Genomic DNA, 23376 nt, shown 5'->3' with positions numbered 1-23376 from the left:
AATATCACACTTTTATAAAAGCCAAATCATTTTGTATTTAGTTTATCTTTATCTGAACAAATAAGTCACAGTGTTTCCATCTGAACAGCCTCAGTCCTCAGTCGCATTAATACCTAGGACTGCATTAGTTTGAGAAAAAAGGGGTGTGGCAGGGTGGGGTTATAAACTACAGATGAAACCTTTCTGAAATAGTTCTTCCTATTAACAGGTGATGCTGTGATCAAGTGACTATGTCATCTGGCTTTTAAAGCAGCTCTCAGTCAGACTGAGGCAGTTTGTTAAGAGCACTCAGGAACATGGCTTCATCTTTTCTCTGCTTCACCCTCCTCTTCATCAGCATCCGCACTGCAGGTATGATCAATGCACTGATCAACACACTCATACCAATTAATACATCCATCTTTGGTCTGTATATTGTTGATCAATACATGGTTCATTGATCAATAGACTCATCAATACAACATACAGTTTATACTTTATCATCTATTATACAGCAGGTATGATCAGTTCTCCAGTCTGCACTTCACTGATGTTCTGTTTTGTTGTTCAGATGGATTTTTAGAGTATGTGGTGGATCGCTGTGAATTTAACTCCACTGCGCTGAAGCACATCGAGTACATCTACTCTCACTATTACAAGAAGATAGAGTACATCAGGTTCAGCAGCAGTGTGGGGAAGTATGTTGGATTCACTGAGCATGGAGTGAAGCTGGCAACGCTCTGGAACAATGATACTGCACGGCTGAATTCAATGAGACAAATGATAACGGCATATTGTTACCAAAACATTAATGTTCATGATCGGGCTGTTCTAGCTAAGTCAGGTGAGTGTGTAGTTGTGCAACATCATCAGGGCATCATGTTCAGCCACACAGTGACCAACATTCTGAATCACTCAGTTTAATCCTTAAACTCCTGAAGGTTTAAATTTGTTTAGAAATTTGGAGTCTACTGGAGTTCTGTTTCTTTAAAATTCAAGAAACAAAGTTTTTTAACAATGAAAAAAATTTTATTAAATTATTTCAGGATTAATTAAACCTTTAATTAAAAGTTAAAAAGTAGAAGATGATTTAACAAATATGTGTGTAAATACAGCTTGCATTGAATGCTGGTGGCAAAACTTGAGCTTCTTACAGTTTTTAGTGCCACAGTTAGGCTACGTTCACACTGCAGGTCTTAATGCTCAATTCCGATTTTTGGATCAAATCCGATTTTTGTGTCTGCTTGTTCACACTACAAATAAAATGCGACAGCAAACGCGCTCTAGTGTGAACGCTCAAAGCGGCCCGCATGCACAAAAGAAGACGTCACACACAACGCGCTCTGTTTAGACCCAGAGCAAACAGTATTGTTTGACTGATGGCCCTTAATATAAAGACTTCGAACTTTACGTTTCCCAATTTTTGCTAGTTATTTTGTTATTTACATAATAATATAAATAACCTAATAATTATCCTTATTGCTGTTTTAGAGAGGAGCGGTGCTTCAAAGGATAGTTGCAGATTTCTCTCAGAATAAGCAGATTATGCAAAATGTTCACGTTTCTCCAACGCTGTCTTCCCAACAGTTTCACTGGATGGCCAGGAAGCATTTGCGATTTCTTATCGGGCACTTCTCCGGCGCTGATAATTGGCGTCTGTCTTGTGTCAGTGACGTAAAAGACGGATTTAATGCGACTTGACCATTCAAACAGCAGTCGCTTTCTAAAACATCAGATATGTATCGGATTCAGTACCACATACGAAAGTGACCCAGATCGGATTTGAAAATATCGGATTTGTGCCGTTCACACTGTCATACCATGATCGGATATGGGTCGCATGAGGTCAAAAAAATCGGATTTGATGCGCTTTCGCCTGCAGTGTGAACGTAGCCTAACTCCCACTGATACTGTTAGTGTTAATTAATAATTGCAATTGCCATTTTTGACCAGGATGTCCTTCAATACACATATTAAACAAATATGTAGGACTGTTTTTTTCCATTTGTGCAACATCTCTAAAATTAGAAATATCCTGTCTCAGAGTGACGCAAAAAAACTAGTTCATTCAAGAGAGTGATATTATGCTCCTTATGTCAAACTGAGTGATTTATGACTTCAATAAATTATTCATGAGCTTAGGATGTAAAGGAAGTAATAAAATATGATATTAATAAAATTATGATATTAGAAATTATGAATTAGAAAGAGAAAGCATATTTCTCCTGTATTGGCTTCCCTTCAGTGGCTTCCTGCTCCTCAATAATGAGACCTCATCTTATCTTAATGACCTTACAGTGCCATATCATGCCATTAGGCACTTCGCTCTCGCACTGCAGGCTTACTTGTCATTCCTAGAGTATTTAAAAGTAGAATGTGAGGGAGAGCCTTCAGTTTTCCCACTGTCACCAAAACTCTTGCTCATAGGGGTCATATGATTGTTGCTTTTTTTTTTTCTTATTTCCTTGTATTAATGTAGGGTTTTTACCTTACAATAGGCAACTGTTGTGATTTGAAGCAATATAAATAAAATTGATTTGAAATTTGCAATTCTAATTTATTTAATTACAAATAACCAAAATTATGCCATTATTCTGACAGCTAACACATTTTCTATAGGTAGATTACAGATGATTATGTCCCATTACACATAATATTGCCACAATGGAAATATAATGTCTGTGTGGTTTTTAGTTCAGCCCAGTGTCAGAATTAAGTCCAAGACCCCGCTTTCTGGTCACCATCCTGCCATGTTGGTCTGCAGCGTCTACGACTTCTTTCCCAGTGAGATCAAAGTGAGCTGGCTCAGAGACGGACAGGAAGTCACCTCTGATGTCACTTCCACTGAGGAGATGGCAAATGGTGATTGGTACTACCAGACTCACTCCTACCTGGAGTACACACCCAGGTCAGTCCACATCAGATCCAGGTTCATTTCCAGATCCAGTTCTGTGAGTGGTTTGTGAATCAGAGGTCTTTGTGTTGAAGGTCTGGCGAGAACATCTCCTGTGTGGTGGAGCACGCCAGCCTGAAGGAACCTCTGATCACTGACTGGGGTAAATACCTGTCTGTATGTCCACAGAAATATGTATTTGACTGCTCACCTGTCTGTTTGACTGTTGGCCTCTGTCTGTCACCTGTCGGACTCAGAGCCGTCCTCGGACAAATCAACTCCTGAATCAACCACGCTGATTGCCATCGGAGCCTCTATACTGACCCTGGGTCTGATCTTACTTTTGGCTGGATGTTTTCTCTACAGGTGGAAAGCCCCAGGTTAGACCAGGACTCACACTCACAGACCAGTTGGCAAGCGTTTATGTCAGCCTTTTTGTTAGCCTGTTTATGTTCTATATTCACTTTCTGCTAGTGAATTTAATTTCTCACAAGTTTAGACAAGTTTTAAGTCCATATTTAGGCCCCAGTCTACTTTCACTGATGCGTTCAAATGTGATAGATCCCCGCTATCCCTGAATAAGAGGTCTGGATTGGCTCTCCATCTAAAGGGCCTGAGTCTGAGCTTTTATTACAATTTTTTACTCTAATATTGCATTGGAAGCTAAATTACCCACAATCACATGTGTATTTTTGAACTCTATATTTTATCTGTTGTCCTCTGATTAGATATTAGTCCCTTATTTAGACAACCTCAGCTGCTTCAGGCCTCAGGCATCTCCCTCTCAGACTTAAAGGATTTCACACCAGTTCAGACCTGTTTTTCAGAGCAGACAGAGTCCATGCATTTAAACTAGGGACTTCACTGAATCATTGTTGTTGATGTTTGATTGAGATCAGTTGTCCTGATGTGGATAAAGAGTTTCTTATTGACTCTGTCCTTATCTCTTTATCCAGATCATACTCTGTTTTTCAGTTAATGAGGCAGGATCCTGATCCTAGTCCTGGCTCCTTCTGATGGAGTAAGAAGCAGCTGATTTGTGTGTTCAGCAGACTCATGATCTCTGGAATGGGCGACTCTGAACCTGATCCATGACCAAACTCATGTATAGATGTTTAATTAATGTCTTTGAACCACAATAAACATAACATTTCACCTGTGTGCTTACTTACATGCATCAACACATTGATGTCACTGTACACCAGTTTAAAAGCATTTAGTGTTCCGGTCAACCAATTGGTAGAGCACATTTTCAGGCCCTATATCTAACTGAGGCTTTCATTGAAATTGAGTCTTTTCTACCAATTGGTTTACATCTGTAATGCCAAAAAAATCCATCAGAAAGCACTGCAAATGGAAACTGTTGGCTCTTCTTATCCCTCTCCCAACCAGGAAGTCAGAAACAAAAAAACCACCCAACATATTTTGAGTGTTTTTGATAAAACTAAGGTAGGAAGATAAATTTTTTTGATATATGATAGTGTTGGAGGACTTAGTAAACAGATGTATGTCACTTGACAGCATTAAAAAAGTGAAATTAAATGTTTAATAATTTTTTAAAAAAGTGGTCAAACAAAAGGTTGATTTGTCCCTTTATGGTGCTAATGCTAACATAACCTAAATGATATTAAAATTGATTATTTGCCATAAAATCAGACCACTAGACCCATTTTTTTTTATCCATTGCTATTGATAAATCACATTAAGTGTTAGCACAGCAAGAATATGCTGAAATAATTTCCTCAGTAAGTCATTTTTGTAACTTTCTGAGTTAATATTAATAAATATTGTAAAAATCAAGAATAACACGTGGAAATCATAAATATCACAACTGATTACATTTTAATCTTCATCGATGTGATTTTTTTTTTTCACCTGAAAACCTAAAAACAATAAATCTATAAGCAATAAAGTGCACAAAATGCCCGATGTAACAAATATTATGGGACTACAGATGAAAGTTGCCTTATGGCTGACTCTGGCATATTTACGTATGATACATTTACATGATATATTTATTAATATTTATTGTTTCTTTGAAAATAAATAAATTAAAATTTCAAATCATACAATTTAAAAGTTATATTAAAATTGATATTTAATTATTTTATGAAGAAGACAAAATAAATAAACAATTTGACAATTGATGGTTCATGTAAGCAGACAGCTAATGTTATCATACGCAGGTCTGTTTTTGATGTTGTTCTTTTAAATGTTTCATAGATATACAAGAGCCCACCTTTTGTTTTATGGTTGATACATTTGATCAGGTGCAACTCATCAACAATCAGTGAATCATTTAAAATGAATAAACTGTCATTTTTTTCAGTAAGTAGCCTTTGAGCTACAGTGTGGTCCAAAACTTGTGCCAGTTTGTAATTGCAGATAAATACTCCCTTCTTTTTGGGCAAGTCATTTTCAAACAGGAAGCTCCGAAAGCCCTTTGGGGGCTTAACAGGATAATAACATTATACCTAATGATAATGAGAGCAGAGATTTCACTTTAAACACTCTCAGAGACGTTTTGACATAAAAACAGAGTTACAGATAAAATACTTACTGCTGCTGTCTGCTCTTCTTTAAACTCACATTCTGCACACACCAACATCCACGGACAGATTACAGATACACTGACTGAGCATGAGAGAGACACCGTGCACAATTTATATTAACAAGCAGAACAAACAGAAACAATTTGTAACATCTTTGTGGTTTTGCATGAACAACCTCAAAGTTGTTTCGACATCAGTCGTTCATGTCAACCAGCAGCTTCTTCCTCCTCTGAATCATTCACACTGCTGTTGACAGTCAATAAGATCATGTCTGTAACTGAGCAGGAAAAAGTGAGCTTATAGCACCACCATCTGGACAGACAGGCTCATTTCAGCTCTAACTGTAGCTGAGTGTTGATGTTCAAACTGCAGCATTTCTGTGAGATTCTTTGAATGTTACTTTGTACATTTGGTGAAGCTGTTGCTGCTGTGATGCTCCTCCTCTATAACACTCATAAGTCAGTATATTACTGTGATATATACACTGTTTGTACCTGTTCTGTTTATTTCCTGTATTTAACTCTGAATCTGTTCACACAGATGATTCCTGTGATGAGAAGCTGTTATCAAAAACACTTTCTAACTCTGTAAACACAAATGTGACTCTATTATTTCCAACAGTGTTAAAGTTGAATCAATCTTTATTTATATGGAGAAAGAGTTTGTCCTGAATCTGACATGTTGCTATTAAAATCCAAAAATTCGTAAACATTTAACGGATAATTTAATCAAAAGAAGCAGCGCCCTCTGGCCAACACACATTCAGCTATAATGATGTATATACATAAACTTGTTTCTCTTATCGAGGCCGGTGTCTGACTGTAATGCATCCAGTCAGCTAAGCAGGAAAACGTCATGCTTCATTCATGAGGTCAAAGGTCAGTCAGTACAGCTAGAAGAAGGAAAATCTACAGTCTGACCTGATTCACTCATTACAGTGTATGCAAAACAAAGAGAATCACAACAACATAAGTCTTTTATATGAAACTTATATTATTTCACATTTTTTTGTTTCATAGAAATTATCAAATAAACCTGGAACATAAATTAGAGTCACTTGATTAAAAAAACATTGGACATTACTTTGTGCTTAGTTTCATATTTAGTTCTGGGCTGTGACTGCCTGCAGTACTCAACCTGAATGCCTCCTTTGAATACACACTTCTCAGTCTGTTTCTCTATGCTTAGGAACAACATGTTGTGTTGTGAATGACGTGTGCAGAGGGATCCAGCGGTAATTACAGTGTTTGTGATAAGCATTCAGAGGTTTTGGAGTGAGTCTGCCTTGATGTGCAACTGAGTTCCTCTTACAGAGAATAAATGTGCTGATGCTGAGTGACTGCTGTTCTTCAGCCTGTTGAAACCATCATGCACCTGCTCCCATACACTGCACATCTAAACAAGTAAGTGTTTATTTGTTTATTCTGGTTTTCTTTGTTATGGATTCTAAGCAAACCTCCTCCAACAACCACGTTTTTTTCTGCAACTGCTGGAGCCACAACACTTTGGCCCTCCCATATTGGTATGGTGCTTCAGACCAACCAAAGCCTTCTTCTTTAGTTTGACAACCTCCCTTACCACCACAATAAAGAACAGGACAAAGCTCCTCTGAGGGTGATGGTGAGGATGAGGAGAGGTAAAGTTTCTTAAGCTTTAATCAGGCTCAACTTCCTTTTTTTGGCCAGCTTGTGAACCATTTTATTGCATGTTAGAAAAAAGCTTTTGGTTTTCTGTTTCTGTCAATAAAACATATTTCTACTGATCTCTTCTTCAAATGTTTATAATGCAGCGTAATAAGCATGTTCTCAGTGTTACAAAGCTAAGATTGCATATTGAAGCTTTTTTGCTACCATGATAAATATATGTGAAATGCTAAATAGGTCAATAAAAATGGAAAACATAATGGACTCTTCCTGATCTCCAGTAATTAAAAATCTTAGTACATTTACAGACTTTGCATTATTTTTAAATGTGGTACATTAATGTTTCATTCAGTCAGATTTATGGATAAAGAAAGAAGTCAAGAATACATAGAAAGAAAGTAACTGGAAAAAAAAAGCTCAGTTCATATATGTTTATATGTGTGTGGAACAAATTATATAAGATCTTAAACTTGCCCAAAGAGGAAAAAAAAAGCATCAGAACATTAGCATTTTCATACTTTTTACAAAGCAGAGTAAGCATGATCATGGTCCTTACTGCCTTTATGTTGGGAGGGTGGACCCCAGTTCTCATATGTGCCAGACAACTGAAAATAAAACATCGACAATATAAAAGCTGAGGTTTCAAAAACATTATGCATTATCAGTTTCATGCTATTAAAAATGAGAAGTACAGCAGTTTTGCTTCAGAGCAGAATACTGACAGGACTAAATGTGATTTCACATATTTAGATATGGTGAACTGATGTTTGTCTGGGAAGTAAAAGACATGCAAATACAGAAGAATCAACCTAATAACAATAACAATAAGAAGTACTAGAACAAAAAGAGAACATGTTTCTGTAACTTGGTCTGTTATTAAGTGAAAAAATATTTATTTTTCACTACACTTCATTAAGAACATCACAGTGATTAAACAGTGGTCACTGAAACCTGTATAAACAGAAAGTAAACAAGTGACAAAAACTCACCTCCATGTTTTTGTTGCCTGCATTTTCTCTGATGTTCAGTGCAGTGTTCCTCCTTGTCTTATAAATGTAGAGGAGCAGGATGAAAACAGCCATCAGTAAAACACCAATCAGAGACACACACACAACCAGACCCAAGGAGGAGTGAGGACAATCTGATGAAGACGTAGAAATCTTTGGAGTGAAACTCTGACTCTGTGCTGTTGTTGGTGGTGGTGTTTGTGTTGTTTTAGTTGTTGCTTGTGGTGTCGAAGTATGTGGATTTGAACCTGTGAACAATACACAAATTAAAAAAAAGAGTAGTGATACTTGAAAATAAAAACATTTGCCAAATACAAAATGCATCATTAACATTATAATGAAATCTTTAAATCAGATTAGAAAGTCATGGTCAGCCTCTCACTCAATCTCAGTGTCAATCCACATCACCTGATGAACTCAGACTCTTCAAAACATTAATTTGGAAACTTTTAGTGCACACTGAAAAAGTGAGGTTGGATGTTGGTGTGACAGATGGTTGTTTGGCACATGATTATATTGTTTTCCATAAAAAAATATTACATTCTGCAGTGTCTTGTACATTAACTGTAAAATTAGCAATCAACCGTAGCTTGACTATCACAAATAAAATTCTGTTCAGAATATAACACCATCATGCTTTTAGGCTAGAATTGATAACGGTCTGATTTTTTGAAATTCAGTTTGATTCATAATTTTCTCAAGCCACATTTGAGACACAGGTTTTGTCTGTCATTTGAACACAATGTCATCACCATCACAACTTTAACTGCAACTTGACTGTAACACTCGAATACATTTGGCCTCAGCTAGTGGCTATGATTTTATATGTATGTGAACAGACACAGAGAAAATTTAAAAGAACAACTCCCTCCAACAAAAGATTTAACATAGAGATTCTTTTGCATTTTTGCCAAATGTTAATTCATACAATTATGAGTCACAAATCTTCTGCTCAGGTTTTACTTCAGGATACAGGCATGTCATTAGAACTTAAATAAATTAAGGTGTTATTCAAAATAACAAAAGAAAAGATAATAAAAAAAGACACTGAAAAGAGACAATAGCCCCGACCGTGACAGTGAGTAACAGGAGTCCTCAGTTTTTATGTTATTTTATCCTACTGAATGACAAAGCATGCTATTGTTTTTTTTTTTAATCACATATTTCTTACCATCCTACTTACCAATGACAACAAGACTGGTACTGTAGTATGAATCTGGAGACAGAGGGTTTCCATAACCACACCTGTACCCTCCTGTGTCTGACTTGGTCAGCTGTGTGATGGTCACATACAGTCCAAACGCAGATCCTGCTGTGTATTCAATGCTGTATCTGCCACTCACAGATTTGTTATTGCTTGTGTCAATGAGGATCTCCCCTTCATTCTTACACTGATTCTTACAAAAGAACTTCCTCTGCCCATACACAGTATAGGCACATGCCAATGTGACTGCTTCTCCCTCAGTTTCTGTGCGAGTAAAACCAGAGTTTTTATCCAGATCTGTGAAATAGAAGAACATGAATTAGTCTGTACTTCCTGTAAGCTGTTGTGCCAAATTTCCTGTAAGATGTGAGCATGATTATTGATATTCTGATTTTCATATAAAATCAGTGAAAATCTCAAAAACACAGACCTGACCCCCAGCAGGATCAGTGACTACTTTACAATAAAATTAGAATATTTAATGAAGCCATTCGAAGTTTTACATTCACATAATGAAGATTTTTAAGTACAGAGGGCTGACCTTTCATCTTCTATAATTTAATTTTTCCATAATATCAAATCTTTAGCCACTATTCAATTTTGGCAAACAGAGCAAACTTCTTGCTTCTATTATTCTTGATCAGAGATGGTAACTTGGGAGGGTTTTGCTGTTAAAACCAAGACACATCTGATAATGTGATGCTTGTAGGTGCAAGTACTTAGGCTAAAACACATGGACAGAAACACACACATACTTTAGTATAAACTCACCATTTGAAACTCTGACCACAAAGTCTGAGTATGAATCCGGAGCAGAAGATTTTCCCAAACCACACCTGTACATTCCTGAGTCAGACTTGATCATGTGTGTGAAGGTCACAGACACAATTCCTTTTCCTGAAGATCCATCTTTATACTTCATGCTGTATCTCCCACTCTGAGTTGTGCTTCCATCTGTTTTAATGAGGATATCTTCTGTTCGCTCACATTTTTCCTTACAGAAGAACTTTGTGCTTCCAGGTAAAGTTAAGTGGCAGTTAAGTGTAGCATTTCCTCCCTCAGCTGCAGACCAGATTTTGTGTTTTGCCATGATGAGCACAGCTGGATCTGTCAGATAAGAATAATAATAGTAAGATGAATATCAAATGTGAATATGTGCATTTTATAAAGTTCCCTTAAAAACTAAAAATAAATAAAGAGCAGCATGAAAGAAACAATGAGGTAATCAGTCCTCACCTGACAAGAAAACAAAGAAGAGAACATGGAGGATTTTCATTTTGGTTTTGATCCTGATGCAGAAAAGTTGTTAAACTTCAGAAGAACAGCTTCTGACACTTCACTCCGTCTATGTCTTTCAGATTATAAGACAACTTTTTAGTCACTTGTTCCCTTTTTTTTCACTTCCTTACATTTGTTCAGTTACACACAAAACATGCTAATGAGGATAGTGATGCGATGATACAGTGTACATGTGTACAAACATCAACATCATTAATCTACCTGTATGCAGTTTGTTCATCATGAAACATCTTTGATGCTGTGATTGTGAATGAACAAATTTCAGATTAAATTTGACTTTGTGACCTTGAAATACTGCTGATGCAGCTTTATGATGAAAGGGGAACAGAAAGCTGACAAAAAATCTTTTATGCTTCTGGTAAATTAATTTTATTTAAGAGCTTTCCTGAGTTTCGCTATAACTTATAAAACTCCTCGTTTCATTTTGGGGTTTGTTCAATTTGAGGAACTTGTTTACTTTGTAACTAAAGGAGTTTCTGAATTTTGAATAATGCTTCTTGATGAATATGGAGTTGAGAAGGTGCTTCACAATTGACTTTGGAACAGCTGTTCTCTGTCTGACTGTCAGAATGACCCAAAGTACAACTTCCCCCCATAACCTTTAATTTCTGAAAAAGCCAGAGAGAGTGAAGAAACAGCAGGTCTCTGTCCAAATAATGGGACACAAGCTGAACTCATATCATGGCAGCTGAAAGTGTCCAAGCAGCCATTTGTATCGACAGGAGTGACATTCAAAATCTTTGAAACACTAAAATGAAGTAGCTTTATTAAGTGTGGTTTCAGCTTTACTGAGTCATTGGACAGTGGTTCTCTGCAAGTGATCTGTGAGATAAGCATATCATTTTGAGGAAGTCAGTTTATTTAAAGAACATTTTATGCTACCACAAAGATACTGCACTTTCATGCACAACTAAACTACCCAAAATATCCATTCAGCTATTAGACTGCTGCATGTGACAAGTTTACTCTTTGTAACATCAAAACAACACTTAAAGAAAATGGATACATATGAATTACATGTCATGTCATTGCACATGTCATCAATTTACTTTAGTGTAATCCATTTTTAAATACTGATATTAGGTGTACTCAACCAAGGCACTGTCATTATAGTGTTACATTTTTAACATGTTCAACCCCCCAAATATGTTTAATCCTAGTCTGATGTTAGGTTGCTTTTACACTGCTAGAATTAAAGCTTCTAGATCACAGATTAAAAAGTCTTACTGGACTTTAAGTGGGAAATCAACATGTAGCTTCTGGCCAACCAACTAGATATGATGGCGCTTGACAAGCAGCAGAACTCTGAAGTTGTGATAGATGTGGCAATGCCAGCAGAGGGAAACTTGAGGAAGAAGGAGGATGAGCAAATAGAAGAGTACCAGGGACTGAAGGAACAACTGGAACAAATGTGGATGGTACAGTCCAGAGGGATCCCAGTGGTAATAGGACCATTGGGAGCTGTAACCTCAAAACTGGAAGAGTGAAAGCAGCAGATTCCAGTCACAACACCAGAGGTCTCTGTCCAGAAGAGCACAGTCCTACGAACAGTTATGATACTACTCAGAGCCCTTAAACTCCTAGGCCTCTGGTAGAAGAACACATATAAATCTGTGAAAGTCCACAGGTAAAACTATTAGTCTGAGTATTTTAACATGCATTTATGGAGCTTCATCAAAACACAATTACAAAATTGTATTCAACTATTGCTGTATTTTATCCCCCAATCATTATGTCCTAACAAGCCCACCATTTTTCTCCACTAAGGTTACTTTCTCATGTTATCCTAAAAAGGAAAATGGAATACGGATATGTGGTAATGACCAAAAAAGCCTAGACTATAAAGGCACAATATAAATACCAGCACATTAGATTACATAATACACACTCACATTTCTTACCCTGCAGAATAGCAAGTTAGAGCACTATGAATATATTCAATGAAAATATTTCGCAAGAAACAGCAACTTGGCATTAAATGATTCCCAACATTGCTTTGTTACTTTAATATGCAATTACAACTAGTAGACCAATATTTTTGTTTCCACCCTTTTCTGGTACCAGTTGTCGAAATAGATTACATCCCGTCAATGCTGTCAATAAATGCATAAAAGAAGTACCTGGAGACAGACCAGTATAATGATCTGTACTAGATGAATGTATAGTTATAAAAGTCCTCATACTGTCATCATGGTGTGAATATGTTTTACACATCATGTTTGTCTTGAGCTATAACAAGACTTTGAGGAACATTAGAAAATTTATTCCATTGTCAAATCAACGTTTAAGCTTCACTCAAAAACTGAGACCATCAAACAGCCACAGTCGCTTCTACAATAATAATAATAATAATAATAATAATAATAATAATAATAATAATAAGGGATCAGATTGTGTAGCACCCTCAAGGATTGACGTACGCACGATGTAGTATAGAACAGGGTTTATTCTGGTCTTGGCAACCCGTGAGAACTGCTCACGGACAAAACAATAAAACAAAAACATCACATCAAAATGCGCTCTTGTACATAATGTCAATCAATCAAAAATCCTTAATTACAGAAAATAAAACATTTAAAATACACAAACCTCGTGAGCTGACATCCAGGAGGTGCTAAATAATCCTTTATGGCCTTATTGCCTTATCTTCCATCTTCTTTGTCAATTATTTCCACTCTTTAAACAACATTTTCTCCATGTGTGGAGCTAACTGTGAGCTACCGCATGCAGACACCGTGTGCGCTAGCAAAAAACAAGTGGCTGGGTGGAGACCCAAACAGCAAAGCTGTACCCTACATAGTTCACCACCAGAGGGCGCAAAGGAACAAAATCCAGACATACAGCTTAACAAATATCAAATGCAACAAACATCAAATGCAACAAACATCAAATGCAAAAGACCGTTACACTCCCACCAATCACTTGTGATTAAAAAGAATAAAGTATTGCCTATGAACTAATGAACGGCTTTTGAAGGAACTATCATGAATTATCCTTTAAGCAGAGTGCGGTGGAGAATCTTCTTCCGCTTCCATCAGAATGACTGTCTTCTGAATGGGTCTTTCCAGGTGCACAGGTTTGGAGGTACGTTTTCCTGCTCTATCCAGGGTTGGATCACTCAGCAGCAATTTCACCTTCCTCACTTTTCCATCCTTTCCAGGATACACTTCAATGATCCTTGCCAACTTCCACTGGTTGCGTGGAGTTATCTCATCCTTCAGGAGGACAACATCATTGATCTTAGCATTTCTGTGCTCTTTGGTCCACTTCTGTCTGCCTTGAAGATTTAACAAATACTCCTTTTTCCACCTTGTCCAGAAAGTGTTGGCAAGTAGTTGAACACGACGCCACCTCTTACGGAGATAAAGATCTTCTTTCACAAACCTTCCTGGAGGTGGAGAGATGATTGTGGACTTCATGGTTAGTATGTGATTCGGTGTTAAAGGTTCTGGGTTTGATGGATCACATAGTTGGTCAGTAGTCAATGGTCTGCTATTAACCACTGCCATGACTTCATACAGAAATGTCCTCAGAGAGGAGCTGTCGAGTTGTTTGGCTGATTGTTCCAGAATGGACATGAGAACACTCCTTATGGTGCGAATTTGTCTTTCCCAGACACCACCCATATGACTAGATGCTGGGGTGTTCATGAGAAACTCACAGTCCAGTTTCCCTAGCTTGGCTTGATCCATTTCCTTAAATGCTACAATAAACTCATTTCTAGTGCCGACAAAATTCGTGCCTTGATCGCATCTTATCTGGCGAACTGTACCTCTGATGGCCATGAATGCACGTAAGGAGTTGATGAGGGAATCTGTAGAGAGATCGTCAAGCATTTCAAGATGCACTGCTCTGGAGCACATGCAAGTGATTAGCAAGCCATAACGCTTTAGCTCCTTGCGGCCTTCTTTGACATAAAAAGGACCAAAGCAGTCCATCCCACAGTAGGTGAATGGCGGTGTGGTCTCCATCCGATCCTGTGGGAGGTCTGCCATCTTCTGCTGCTCTGTGCGCCTTCTGAACCTTCTGCATTTTACACATTTATAGATGTAAGATGACACAATCTTGCTGCATCCAAGAATCCAGAATCCGTTAGCTCGAAGTTCATTCATGGTGATCCCTCGTCCTTGATGGTATGTCTTCTCGTGATAATGTTTGACCAGTAATGCCGACACGTGACTGTCTCTTGGCAGGATCGCAGGATGCTTGACATTGGGGTGCAAAGCTGCATGTGTTAAGCGTCCGCCTACCCGAAGAATGCCTTGGTCATCAAGAAATGGACATAACTTGTGTAACTTGTTAACCTTGTTTTTCATCCGCATCACATCATGGTGTTGCAAGGTTTTTATTTGCTGAGCAAAGGCTGTTTCTTGAACCATCTTTATGATTGTTAACTCTGCTTCCTTTCTCTCTTGTAGGCTACTGATGTCGTGTGATCTACTCTTGTGATCCTTTGTTTCTTTCACATAGCGCTTGAGTCTAGCAACTGCCTTGATCATCCTCGACCAGTCGGAAAACTTGTGTAAGCGATCTAACAGGGACCCTTGTTCCTCCACTTGTATCTTGTGGACTTGAACCTTCTTAACCTCCGGGTCACTGGTTGATAACTCTCCCACCTTAATTTCCCCACTGGGTATGACCTTCTGCCAAAGGAGGTCTGGGCCTTTGAACCAGTTTGATGCTACAAGTTGTTCTGCTGTGAGGCCTCTTGAGGCGTGGTCCGCCGGATTATCTTCGGAAGTTACATACCTCCATTGGGTTGAATCTGTGCTTTGTTTGATGCGTTCCACTCGGTTTGCAACAAACACATGAAATCTTCTGGCTTCATTGCTGAGGTATCCGAGTACCACCTTCGAGTCAGTCCAATACCTTTCTTCTGAAATTTCCATTTCCAATTCCTTTTTCAGCATGTCACCAGTGCGCACAGCAACAACGGCCGCCGACAACTCAAGCCGAGGTATAGTTGTGACTTTGGTTGGTGGAACTCTTGATCTTCCCATCACCAATGAGCAGTGAACTTCACCAGTTGTGCTAACTGCTCTGAGGTAAGTGCACATTCCATATCCGGACACACTTGCATCAGAAAAATGATGAAGTTCGTAGTGCTGTGCCTTGAAGTTAGAAGGAATGTAGCATCTATGAACCTTTACATCTGCAAGGTTTCCCAGGTCACGCAACCAATACTCCCACTGAGGTCGAAGTCTGTCAGGTAAGTTATCATCCCAGCTGAGTTTATCTCGACACATTTGTTGCAAGATCTGCTTTCCCAGCAGAATGAAAGGTGACACAAACCCAAGTGGATCGAACACAGAGGCGACTGTGGCCAATACTCCTCTTCTGGTGAGTGGTTTTTCCTTAACAACTACTCTGAACTGAAATTGATCTGATGCCACACACCATTGTACGCCAAGTGCTCTTTCCATATGTACTTCACCGAGTGCCATATCTAGCTGTTTGGGAGCTGCAGCGCATTCTTCTTTCGGAAGCGAAGCTAGAACTTTGGTGCTGTTTGAGATGAACTTGTGCAACCGAAGTTTGCCCATGCTGCAGAGTTTGCGTGCTTCATTAACCAGCTGTATTGCCTGATCTTCAGTGTCAACACTTGCTAGTCCGTCATCAACATAGAAGTTGGTTTTGATGAACTTGACGGTTTCTTCATTAAAACTTCCTTCCCCTTCAGCTGCAAGATGCTTGAGGCCGTAGTTGGCGCAACCTGGAGAAGATGCTGCTCCAAATAGGTGTACCTTCATCCTGTAGACAGTGAATGGAGTTTCAAGGTCACCGTTCTCCCACCACAAGAACCGTAGGTAATCTTGGTCACAAGCATGCACATGGAATTGGTGGAACATGCGTTCGATGTCACACATGAAAGCCACTGGGCCTCTTCGGAAGCGACACAAGACTCCGAGCAAGGTGTTTGTTAGCTCTGGACCAGTGAGGAGTTGGTCATTTAAGGAAGCGCCTTGGAACTTGGCAGAGGCATCAAAGACGACACGAATCTTTCCGGGTTTTTGTGGATGATACACACCATGGTGTGGGATGTACCAAACTGGTGTCTTGTCAATGTCTTGCTCTGGGACCTTTTCAGCATCTCCATGGGCTAGGATCTCATCCATGAATTTCTTATAGTCCATGTAGTACTGCTTGTTACTCTTGAGCCTTTTTTCTAAACATTTGAGGCGATGAATAGTACATGCCTTGTTGTTCGGCAGGTTCGGCCTTTCACTCTTAAATGGGAGTGGCATTTCAAAATGACCATCCTCCTTGTGCCTAATGCCAGCCTTCATCTTTGTTAAAAATTTGAGATCTTCTTGAGAGACCTTCGTGTCTTCTGGTGCTTTCTCAACAAAGTCAGACTCCAACATCTTTAGAACCTCTGTGGGAGAGATCATTTCCTTTATTTGAGTTCTGTAGACATAGTGAACCTTGTTGGTGAGGTTTGAAGAGGGATGAATGTCAGGCACCACTTCCTTCACAATGACTTGGTGACTTATTCCGAAGGCGTCTCCATAATCGAGACATGGATTGCCATAACCCACAATACTCCATCCCAAATCAGTTCTTTGTGCAAACGGCTGATTTTCCTTTCCAGACACAACCTCACGAGGAACAAGTGCTTGGGGGCAGTTGTACCCAATTAGCAGACCAACATCACAGCTTTGTAGTGGAGCGATCTCATTTGCAATGCATTCAAGATGAGGCCATGCCTTAGCTGTTGCAGGCGATGGAATGTGATCTCGGTTTGCGGGAATAAAGTCTCTGGCATATGTTACTGGTAGGGAAATGATCTTATTTGAGTAGAACGCTCTGACTTGTAAACCTGAGAGCTTGCGACAGGACACAACTGTGTTTCTTGAAGACATGGTAGTGAGCTTTAGCTGAGTCGATTCACCTTTGATATGCAGAGCTTGTGCTGTTTCTTCAAGAATAAAGGTCGTATCGCTCTGTGTATCAAGGAGCGCGTACACAAGAATTTCATGCTCTGGCTCACCTTTGGTTGACACCCATACTGGAATAATGGAAGATGTGTGAGTGTCGTCAACATTCTGCGTGACTCTGTTAGAAGTTGCTTCACTTGCTAATGGTGTGACACTGTTGTCTTGTGAGATGTCTGAGTTCGTTTGTCTTGTCCTGTCACTGTTCTTGTGTGGATTTCTCCTTGTTCTGTCTTCCTTCATGCGATTGTCATGAAGACATGTTGGATGTCTTTTATTACATGTGTCACAGGTTTCTCTCCTTTCACAATCCTTGGAGCGATGACCAGAGTTCAGACAGCCAAAACATAACTTCTTGTCTTGAACAAACTTTAGTCTCTCAACAATGCTCTCATTTATGAACCTTCTACACTTAAGTAGGCTGTGACCCGACCTTTCACAGTACACACAACTAGCACTAACAGTCCTTTCATTTGAGTTAGTTGCTAGCACCTTTACTCCATTGCCTCTGTTCCTTGTTGTTTTTGCCCCTTCAGTTTCACTTGGCTTCAGAGCAAAGAGAGATGTTATGGGATTACAGGCAATTTTGGCTTCCCGTGAGATGAAATCTACAAATTGGCTGAAGCTTGGAAAGGTGTGAGTCTCTTCTTGCACCTCTGTAACCTTTCTGTTCCACCTTGAAGTAAGCCAATCTGGAAGTTTTGCGAGCATTTTTTGGTTTTCATTGCAGTCATTGAGCACTTCAAGCCCCTTCATTTGCGACATGGCTGTCTTACAGCAGCAAAGGAAGTCAGCAAATGCTTGAAGTTCCATACTGCCTTTAGAGCTTATCTTAGGCCATGCGTCAAGTTTGTCTCTGAAGGCCTTTGCTACGAGGAAGGGATTGCCATACCTCTCTTCGAGAACTGTCCATGCTGCATAGTATGCAGACTCTGTGCCAAGCGGGAAGTAGCCTTCTATTGCCTTCCTTGCAGGTCCACTTACATATTTCCTCAGATAATAAGTCTTCTCTTCAGTTGGTATATTTTTCCTGTCAATCAGAGTCTGAAAGGAAATTTTCCAATCATTATATCTGATAGGGTCGCCACTGAATATGGTTGGCTCTGGTACCGGAAGGCGACTTGCATTAAGAGACACTGCAAATGCTTTGACCAGATCTTCTGTGTTCACCTCTCGGTGCGGTGTCACATTTTGTGGCGAGGAACACCATTTCATATGCTGGTCATTGTTTTCAGACTTGACTTCATTTTTCTTATCAGATTTGTGGTGAAGTAGGTCGTATATTTCTTCATCTGAACATTCACTTTGTTCATACACCCGCTGTCGAGCCTTTGCTGCATTCAGCTTTTTTACAGTCTCAAGTCGCTCTACTTCTCTGCGCTTAGCTTCTAGAGCCTTTTGTCTTTGTGCTATTTCTGCTTCTTGCCTTTCAATTTCCTTCATATGGATTTCTTGTTCAAGCAGAACTTGGAGAGCAGCCTCATTTGCTGCAACTTCAGCAGCTGCATCTTGTCTTTTAGCCGAGAGCCGGCTGGAGTGTCTAGAGGAAACTCTCGAATGAGAAGAGAGCTTAGTGTGGTGTGACTTAACACTCATCCTGTCTGAGGCTTCTAACTTAGGCATAGACTCAGTCTCCTTCCATTTTTCATCCCTTTGACCTTTCACATCTGAGGCTACGGATTTAGATGAAGACTCAGTGTCCTTCCAAAGTTCTTCATCTCTTTGAACCTCCGCACTACTTGGGCTTGGACACCTTCTTACAGATTCGATAATTGTCTTTGTTATGGCTTCACACGTATCCATCCTTCGTCTTGTGTCACTATCTGGAGATTCAATACGTCTCAAGTCATCATAGGCAGCATTCACATCCTTAGAAGCACTCAAAACCTTGGAAACATGTTCTTGTAGCAGATCCTTTGAGCATTGACCATCTATAGCTCCCTTGGCATCCTTAATGACAACCTTCCACTTCTCATAGCGCACACTGAAACGATGTGCAGCCTTCTTTATGTGCTCACCGTACAGTTCTTTGCCCTTTTCCGTCAACGTACGGACTCGTTGGCTCTGTCGTGCTCTTTGTGAGGTAGTAGAAACATCATCAGCTGTGCCTTCAACTGCTTGTAGTTGCTCATCTGCAGAAAGTTGTTCCACATCACCCTTTTCACTGACTTCTGGATTAGCCTCAAACTCTGCCATTGTTGGAGGGGTTTGGGTTTTTTTGTGTATCTTACTTAGCCTTAATGTAAAGGTGCAGCAGCTTAAATTTGATTTGGTAGTTGTAGATTTCCTTTCAATGGAGCCTTAGCTTGACGCTCCGCTTAGCCCCTCTTTCCATGTTCAAAAAACAAAACAACAGTCCTTGATAGTTTCTCAATATTTACTTCAAAAGTCCAAACAGGTACACAGCAACAGAATTCCAAATTATAAAAACTTATAAAGCTCAATTCAAAATGGATGAAGAGAGATTGCGAGGTCAAAAAACCATGTAGCTCCACTCTCCTCTCGCCCAACTTCCTGTTTTTTCTGCACTATCAAAATAAAAGCGTACATTTCAAATTAAACTGCATGTAGGCTTCTACATTACCGGCCCCTAATTGTTATCAATGTCTTTGAAACAATTACTCCAAAATCTTTAACTTAACCCTTTAAGACCTACCATAGAACCAAGTCCGCCAGAGCTTATATCATATTTTTACATGCTGTGGAGCCATTTTTGGGAGCATTTCAAATTGCTATACAACAATACAACCATTACAGCCCAGATTTTAATAATATGTCTGCATTAAGTCCATAGTAACTACACTAATTGCAAAAAAGTGCAATAAACTACAAAAGATTTGAAAATCGTTTTTGTTTTTTTTACATATATTTCTACTTGGAGAAATTTAAGAGGCTTATCCCTCAAAACTGTAAATACAAAAAAGTTGCACAAAATAGTTTCCCACCACAGGAAATTTATTTTGAGTGTCTTCATAGTTTTATTTTTGAGATACAACAATTTTTATACACTGCAGGAAAAACGAAAAACAATCCTATGATGCAAATTTGCAAAAAAACAGCATATGCATCAAAATAAACTATTTCCAGCAGTGCAATATGAGTCCTAAGCATCCCAGAAACGACACAGAAAGTCATAAAGTCAAACATGACTTATAAAAACACCAGTATAGGCTTTCGAGGCCTACAAGTAAAAAACTACATTTTCCGCGAAAATGACGTCACTTCCGGTTTCGGGCAGGAAATGGCGGACACGCGATCGTTCGGGCTGGCGTCTGTTTCAATGTAGGAAGTGTTACAAACAGCTGATCGGATCGGCAAAGCGTGTTTCTGGAATATTATGTTTTTGTTGCTGCAAGTGCTTTTTATGCAGTTTTTGCAAAGTTATATGTGGAAGGAAACTGTGACCGAGGACAAGCTGATGGCACAAGATGTAAGTACAACTCCTCCGGTTTCATATGCAAAAAAAATTATTGCGCTAGCTTACGTGGTTGCAGAGCTACCGGGATTTAAAAATAGTTACGCAAAACAGAGCGTGCCCGCTCCGACCGGCTTTAAAGGGTTAAATGAAAAGATCTATGGCTACATTACTTAACTGAACTTCAACTATCTTAAAGAAATCTTCTTTCATTTTCCTCCCCTCAGAGGAAACTAGTTCTTGACTTTCGAAGAGTGCATCAGTTATCTTCGGCTTCTTGCAAAAGGCACAGCTTTGTAACTGGTCGACAAAGCTCATTGGTCTTGGTCTTTACTTTCACCTGACGCACCAGACCTTTCTGGTCTGGAAAGATCTCTACGATTCTTCCTAGTGGCCATGAATTTCTGGGTGCTGTGTCATCTACGATCAGCACAACATCACCAACATGGAAATTTCTCTTAGGTGTAGTCCATCGTTGACGCTCTTGGAGTTGCATGAGGTATTCCTTGCACCAGCGTTTCCAAAAAATGTCTGCAAGATATTGGATTTGTCTCCACCTGCGATTTACATACTGGGCATCCTTGTTGAAGATTCCTGGGGGTAATTCTGGCTTAACCTTCAGCAACAGGAGATGGTTGGGTGTTAAAGCCTCCAGGTCATTGGGATCTGAAGATTCCTTTGTAATAGGCCTGCTGTTTATGATAGCCTCAGCTTCACACAGCAAGGTGTGGAGACCTTCTTCATCCAACAGTTGTTCTTTTACTGTGACGTTCAAAATTTTTCTCACTGAGCGGATGAGTCTCTCCCAGCTTCCTCCATGGTGAGATCCTGCTGGTGGATTAAAATGCCATTGGATCCCCCTTTGCTGCAATGATTTTATGATCATACTGGAATTCCATTCTTTAATTGCTTTCTTTAACTCACTGTTAGCTGATCGGAAGTTGGTTCCATTATCCGAGTACATCTCTTTAACTTGTCCTCTTCTGGCAAGGAATCTTCTGATGGCGTTGAGACACGCATCAGTGTCAAGTGAAGATGCAACCTCCAGATGTACAGCTCGTGTGGTAAGACATGTGAAAATGACACCATATCTCTTTACTTGACTTCTTCCCCTTTTTACCAGGAATGGACCAAAGTAGTCAACGCCTACTTTGGTGAACGGAGGGTCATCAGGCAGGATCCTGCATTTTGGTAAATCTGCCATTATTTGTTTGCCAGTACTTCCATGTAGCCTTTTACAGGTGACACATTTTGACAAGAACCTTCTAATGGCTCCATTTGCTCCAGGGATCCAAAATTTTTGACGCAGATGAGCCAACATGTGATTCCGTCCGGCGTGAGCTGTAACATCATGGGTATGTCTTAACACAAGCTGTGTGATATGTGACTCCTTTGGCAAGATAACTTGCTGCTTAGCATCATCTGGCATCGCTGCTCGACTTAACCTTCCTCCAACTCTTATGACTCCATCTTGCAGTATTGGAGTCAACTTGTAGAGAGAGCTATTTTTCTTCACCCTTTGATGTTCTTTCAGCATTACCAAGTCCTGTTCAAAACTTTGCTTCTGACAGTACTTCACAATTTCCATTTCTGCTTCAGACAAATCATCACAGGTTAGATTTTTTCCCTTGAAAGCTTTCTTGAATTGGCTCATCCTGATTTCCTCACTTATTGTGCTTGCTTCCTTTCTCTTTGCTATTAATTCCTTAAGCAAACTCTTCAGCTTCATGAACCAGGCTACAGCACGCTTTAGCTTTGTCCAGGATGAGTAGTGATTCATCAGCTGGTCTACTGAGTCTTTGAGCCCTTGCATCTGAATGACATGTGTCTGAGCTTCTCTTTTGACCTCTAAGTCATCAAAATCCAGCATTCTGGGATCTGGATTCTTGGGCCACTGATCTTCTGAGCAGAATAGGAAACTTGGTCCCGAAAGCCAATCACCACATTTTAAGAATGCTGCAACAGTCTGTCCTCTAGAGACATGATCTGCTGGATTCAAAGTGGTATTGACATATCTCCACTGCTGAATGTGAGAATGGCTCAAGATTACTGAGATCCTATTAGAAACAAAGGTCTTGAATCTTGTGCCTTCACTATTCAAGTACTTTAGCACAGCCGTGCTATCTGTCCAAAAAACAGATTCATGCAGTTCTACTTCTAGTTCCTTCTTTAGAAGTTTATCCATCTTCACTGCAACTGTTGCGGCAATCAATTCCATTCGTGGGATGGTTGGACACTTCAAAGGTGCAACCCTTGCCTTTGCCATTACCAAGGTGGACTGAGTCTCGCCACTTGCATTGCGCAGCAACAGGTAGCTTGCTGTTCCATAAGCGTCTTCGCTTGCGTCAGCAAAATGATGCAGCTGCGCAAAGACTGGTGCACCAAAATGCTTTGACTTGATGCTCCTGTCAACTCCAAAGTTGTCAAGCCTTTGCAAATCTGCAACCCA

The 23376-nt window shown here is 39.6% G+C and overlaps 3 protein-coding genes across 4 annotated transcripts; 1 reads left to right on the top strand and 2 right to left on the bottom strand.

Moving 5' to 3' along the window:
- The first annotated feature begins 296 nt into the window (after positions 1-296).
- LOC102789573 (H-2 class II histocompatibility antigen, E-S beta chain-like) lies at positions 297-3851 on the top strand. 2 transcript variants are annotated; one of them, XM_087834540.1, is made up of 6 exons: positions 297-351; positions 551-823; positions 2674-2887; positions 2968-3033; positions 3122-3252; positions 3829-3851. In XM_087834540.1, the coding sequence occupies exons 1-6, from the start codon at positions 297-299 to the stop codon at positions 3849-3851; spliced, it is 762 nt and encodes a 253-aa protein (XP_087690666.1). The 2 variants fall into 2 exon arrangements, with proteins under 2 accessions (XP_087690666.1, XP_087690670.1); XM_087834544.1 differs by having other exon boundaries at positions 2968-3035; positions 3130-3252.
- A 3339-nt stretch (positions 3852-7190) lies between these two features.
- LOC102789868 (polymeric immunoglobulin receptor-like) lies at positions 7191-10797 on the bottom strand. The gene is made up of 6 exons (XM_087834443.1): positions 10779-10797; positions 10515-10629; positions 10050-10385; positions 9258-9575; positions 8057-8322; positions 7191-7672 (listed from the first exon to the last, which is right to left on the bottom strand). Exons 2-6 carry the CDS (start codon positions 10552-10554, stop codon positions 7589-7591), a joined length of 1044 nt encoding a protein of 347 aa, XP_087690569.1. The 5' UTR covers positions 10555-10629; positions 10779-10797; the 3' UTR covers positions 7191-7588.
- A 7781-nt stretch (positions 10798-18578) lies between these two features.
- On the bottom strand, positions 18579-19708 carry LOC148103883 (uncharacterized). Its single transcript, XM_087838231.1, is given in 3 exon segments — positions 18579-18649; positions 18652-19179; positions 19249-19708. Coding segments are annotated over 3 exon segments (1059 nt in total).
- Positions 19709-23376: the final 3668 nt, after the last annotated feature.

The sequence above is a fragment of the Neolamprologus brichardi genome, chromosome 3 (assembly GCF_056152115.1).
Source record: "Neolamprologus brichardi isolate AB-2024 chromosome 3, ASM5615211v1, whole genome shotgun sequence".
In the NCBI taxonomy this organism is placed as follows: Eukaryota; Metazoa; Chordata; class Actinopteri; order Cichliformes; family Cichlidae; genus Neolamprologus; species Neolamprologus brichardi.
This window is presented reverse-complemented; position numbering and strand designations above follow the sequence as displayed.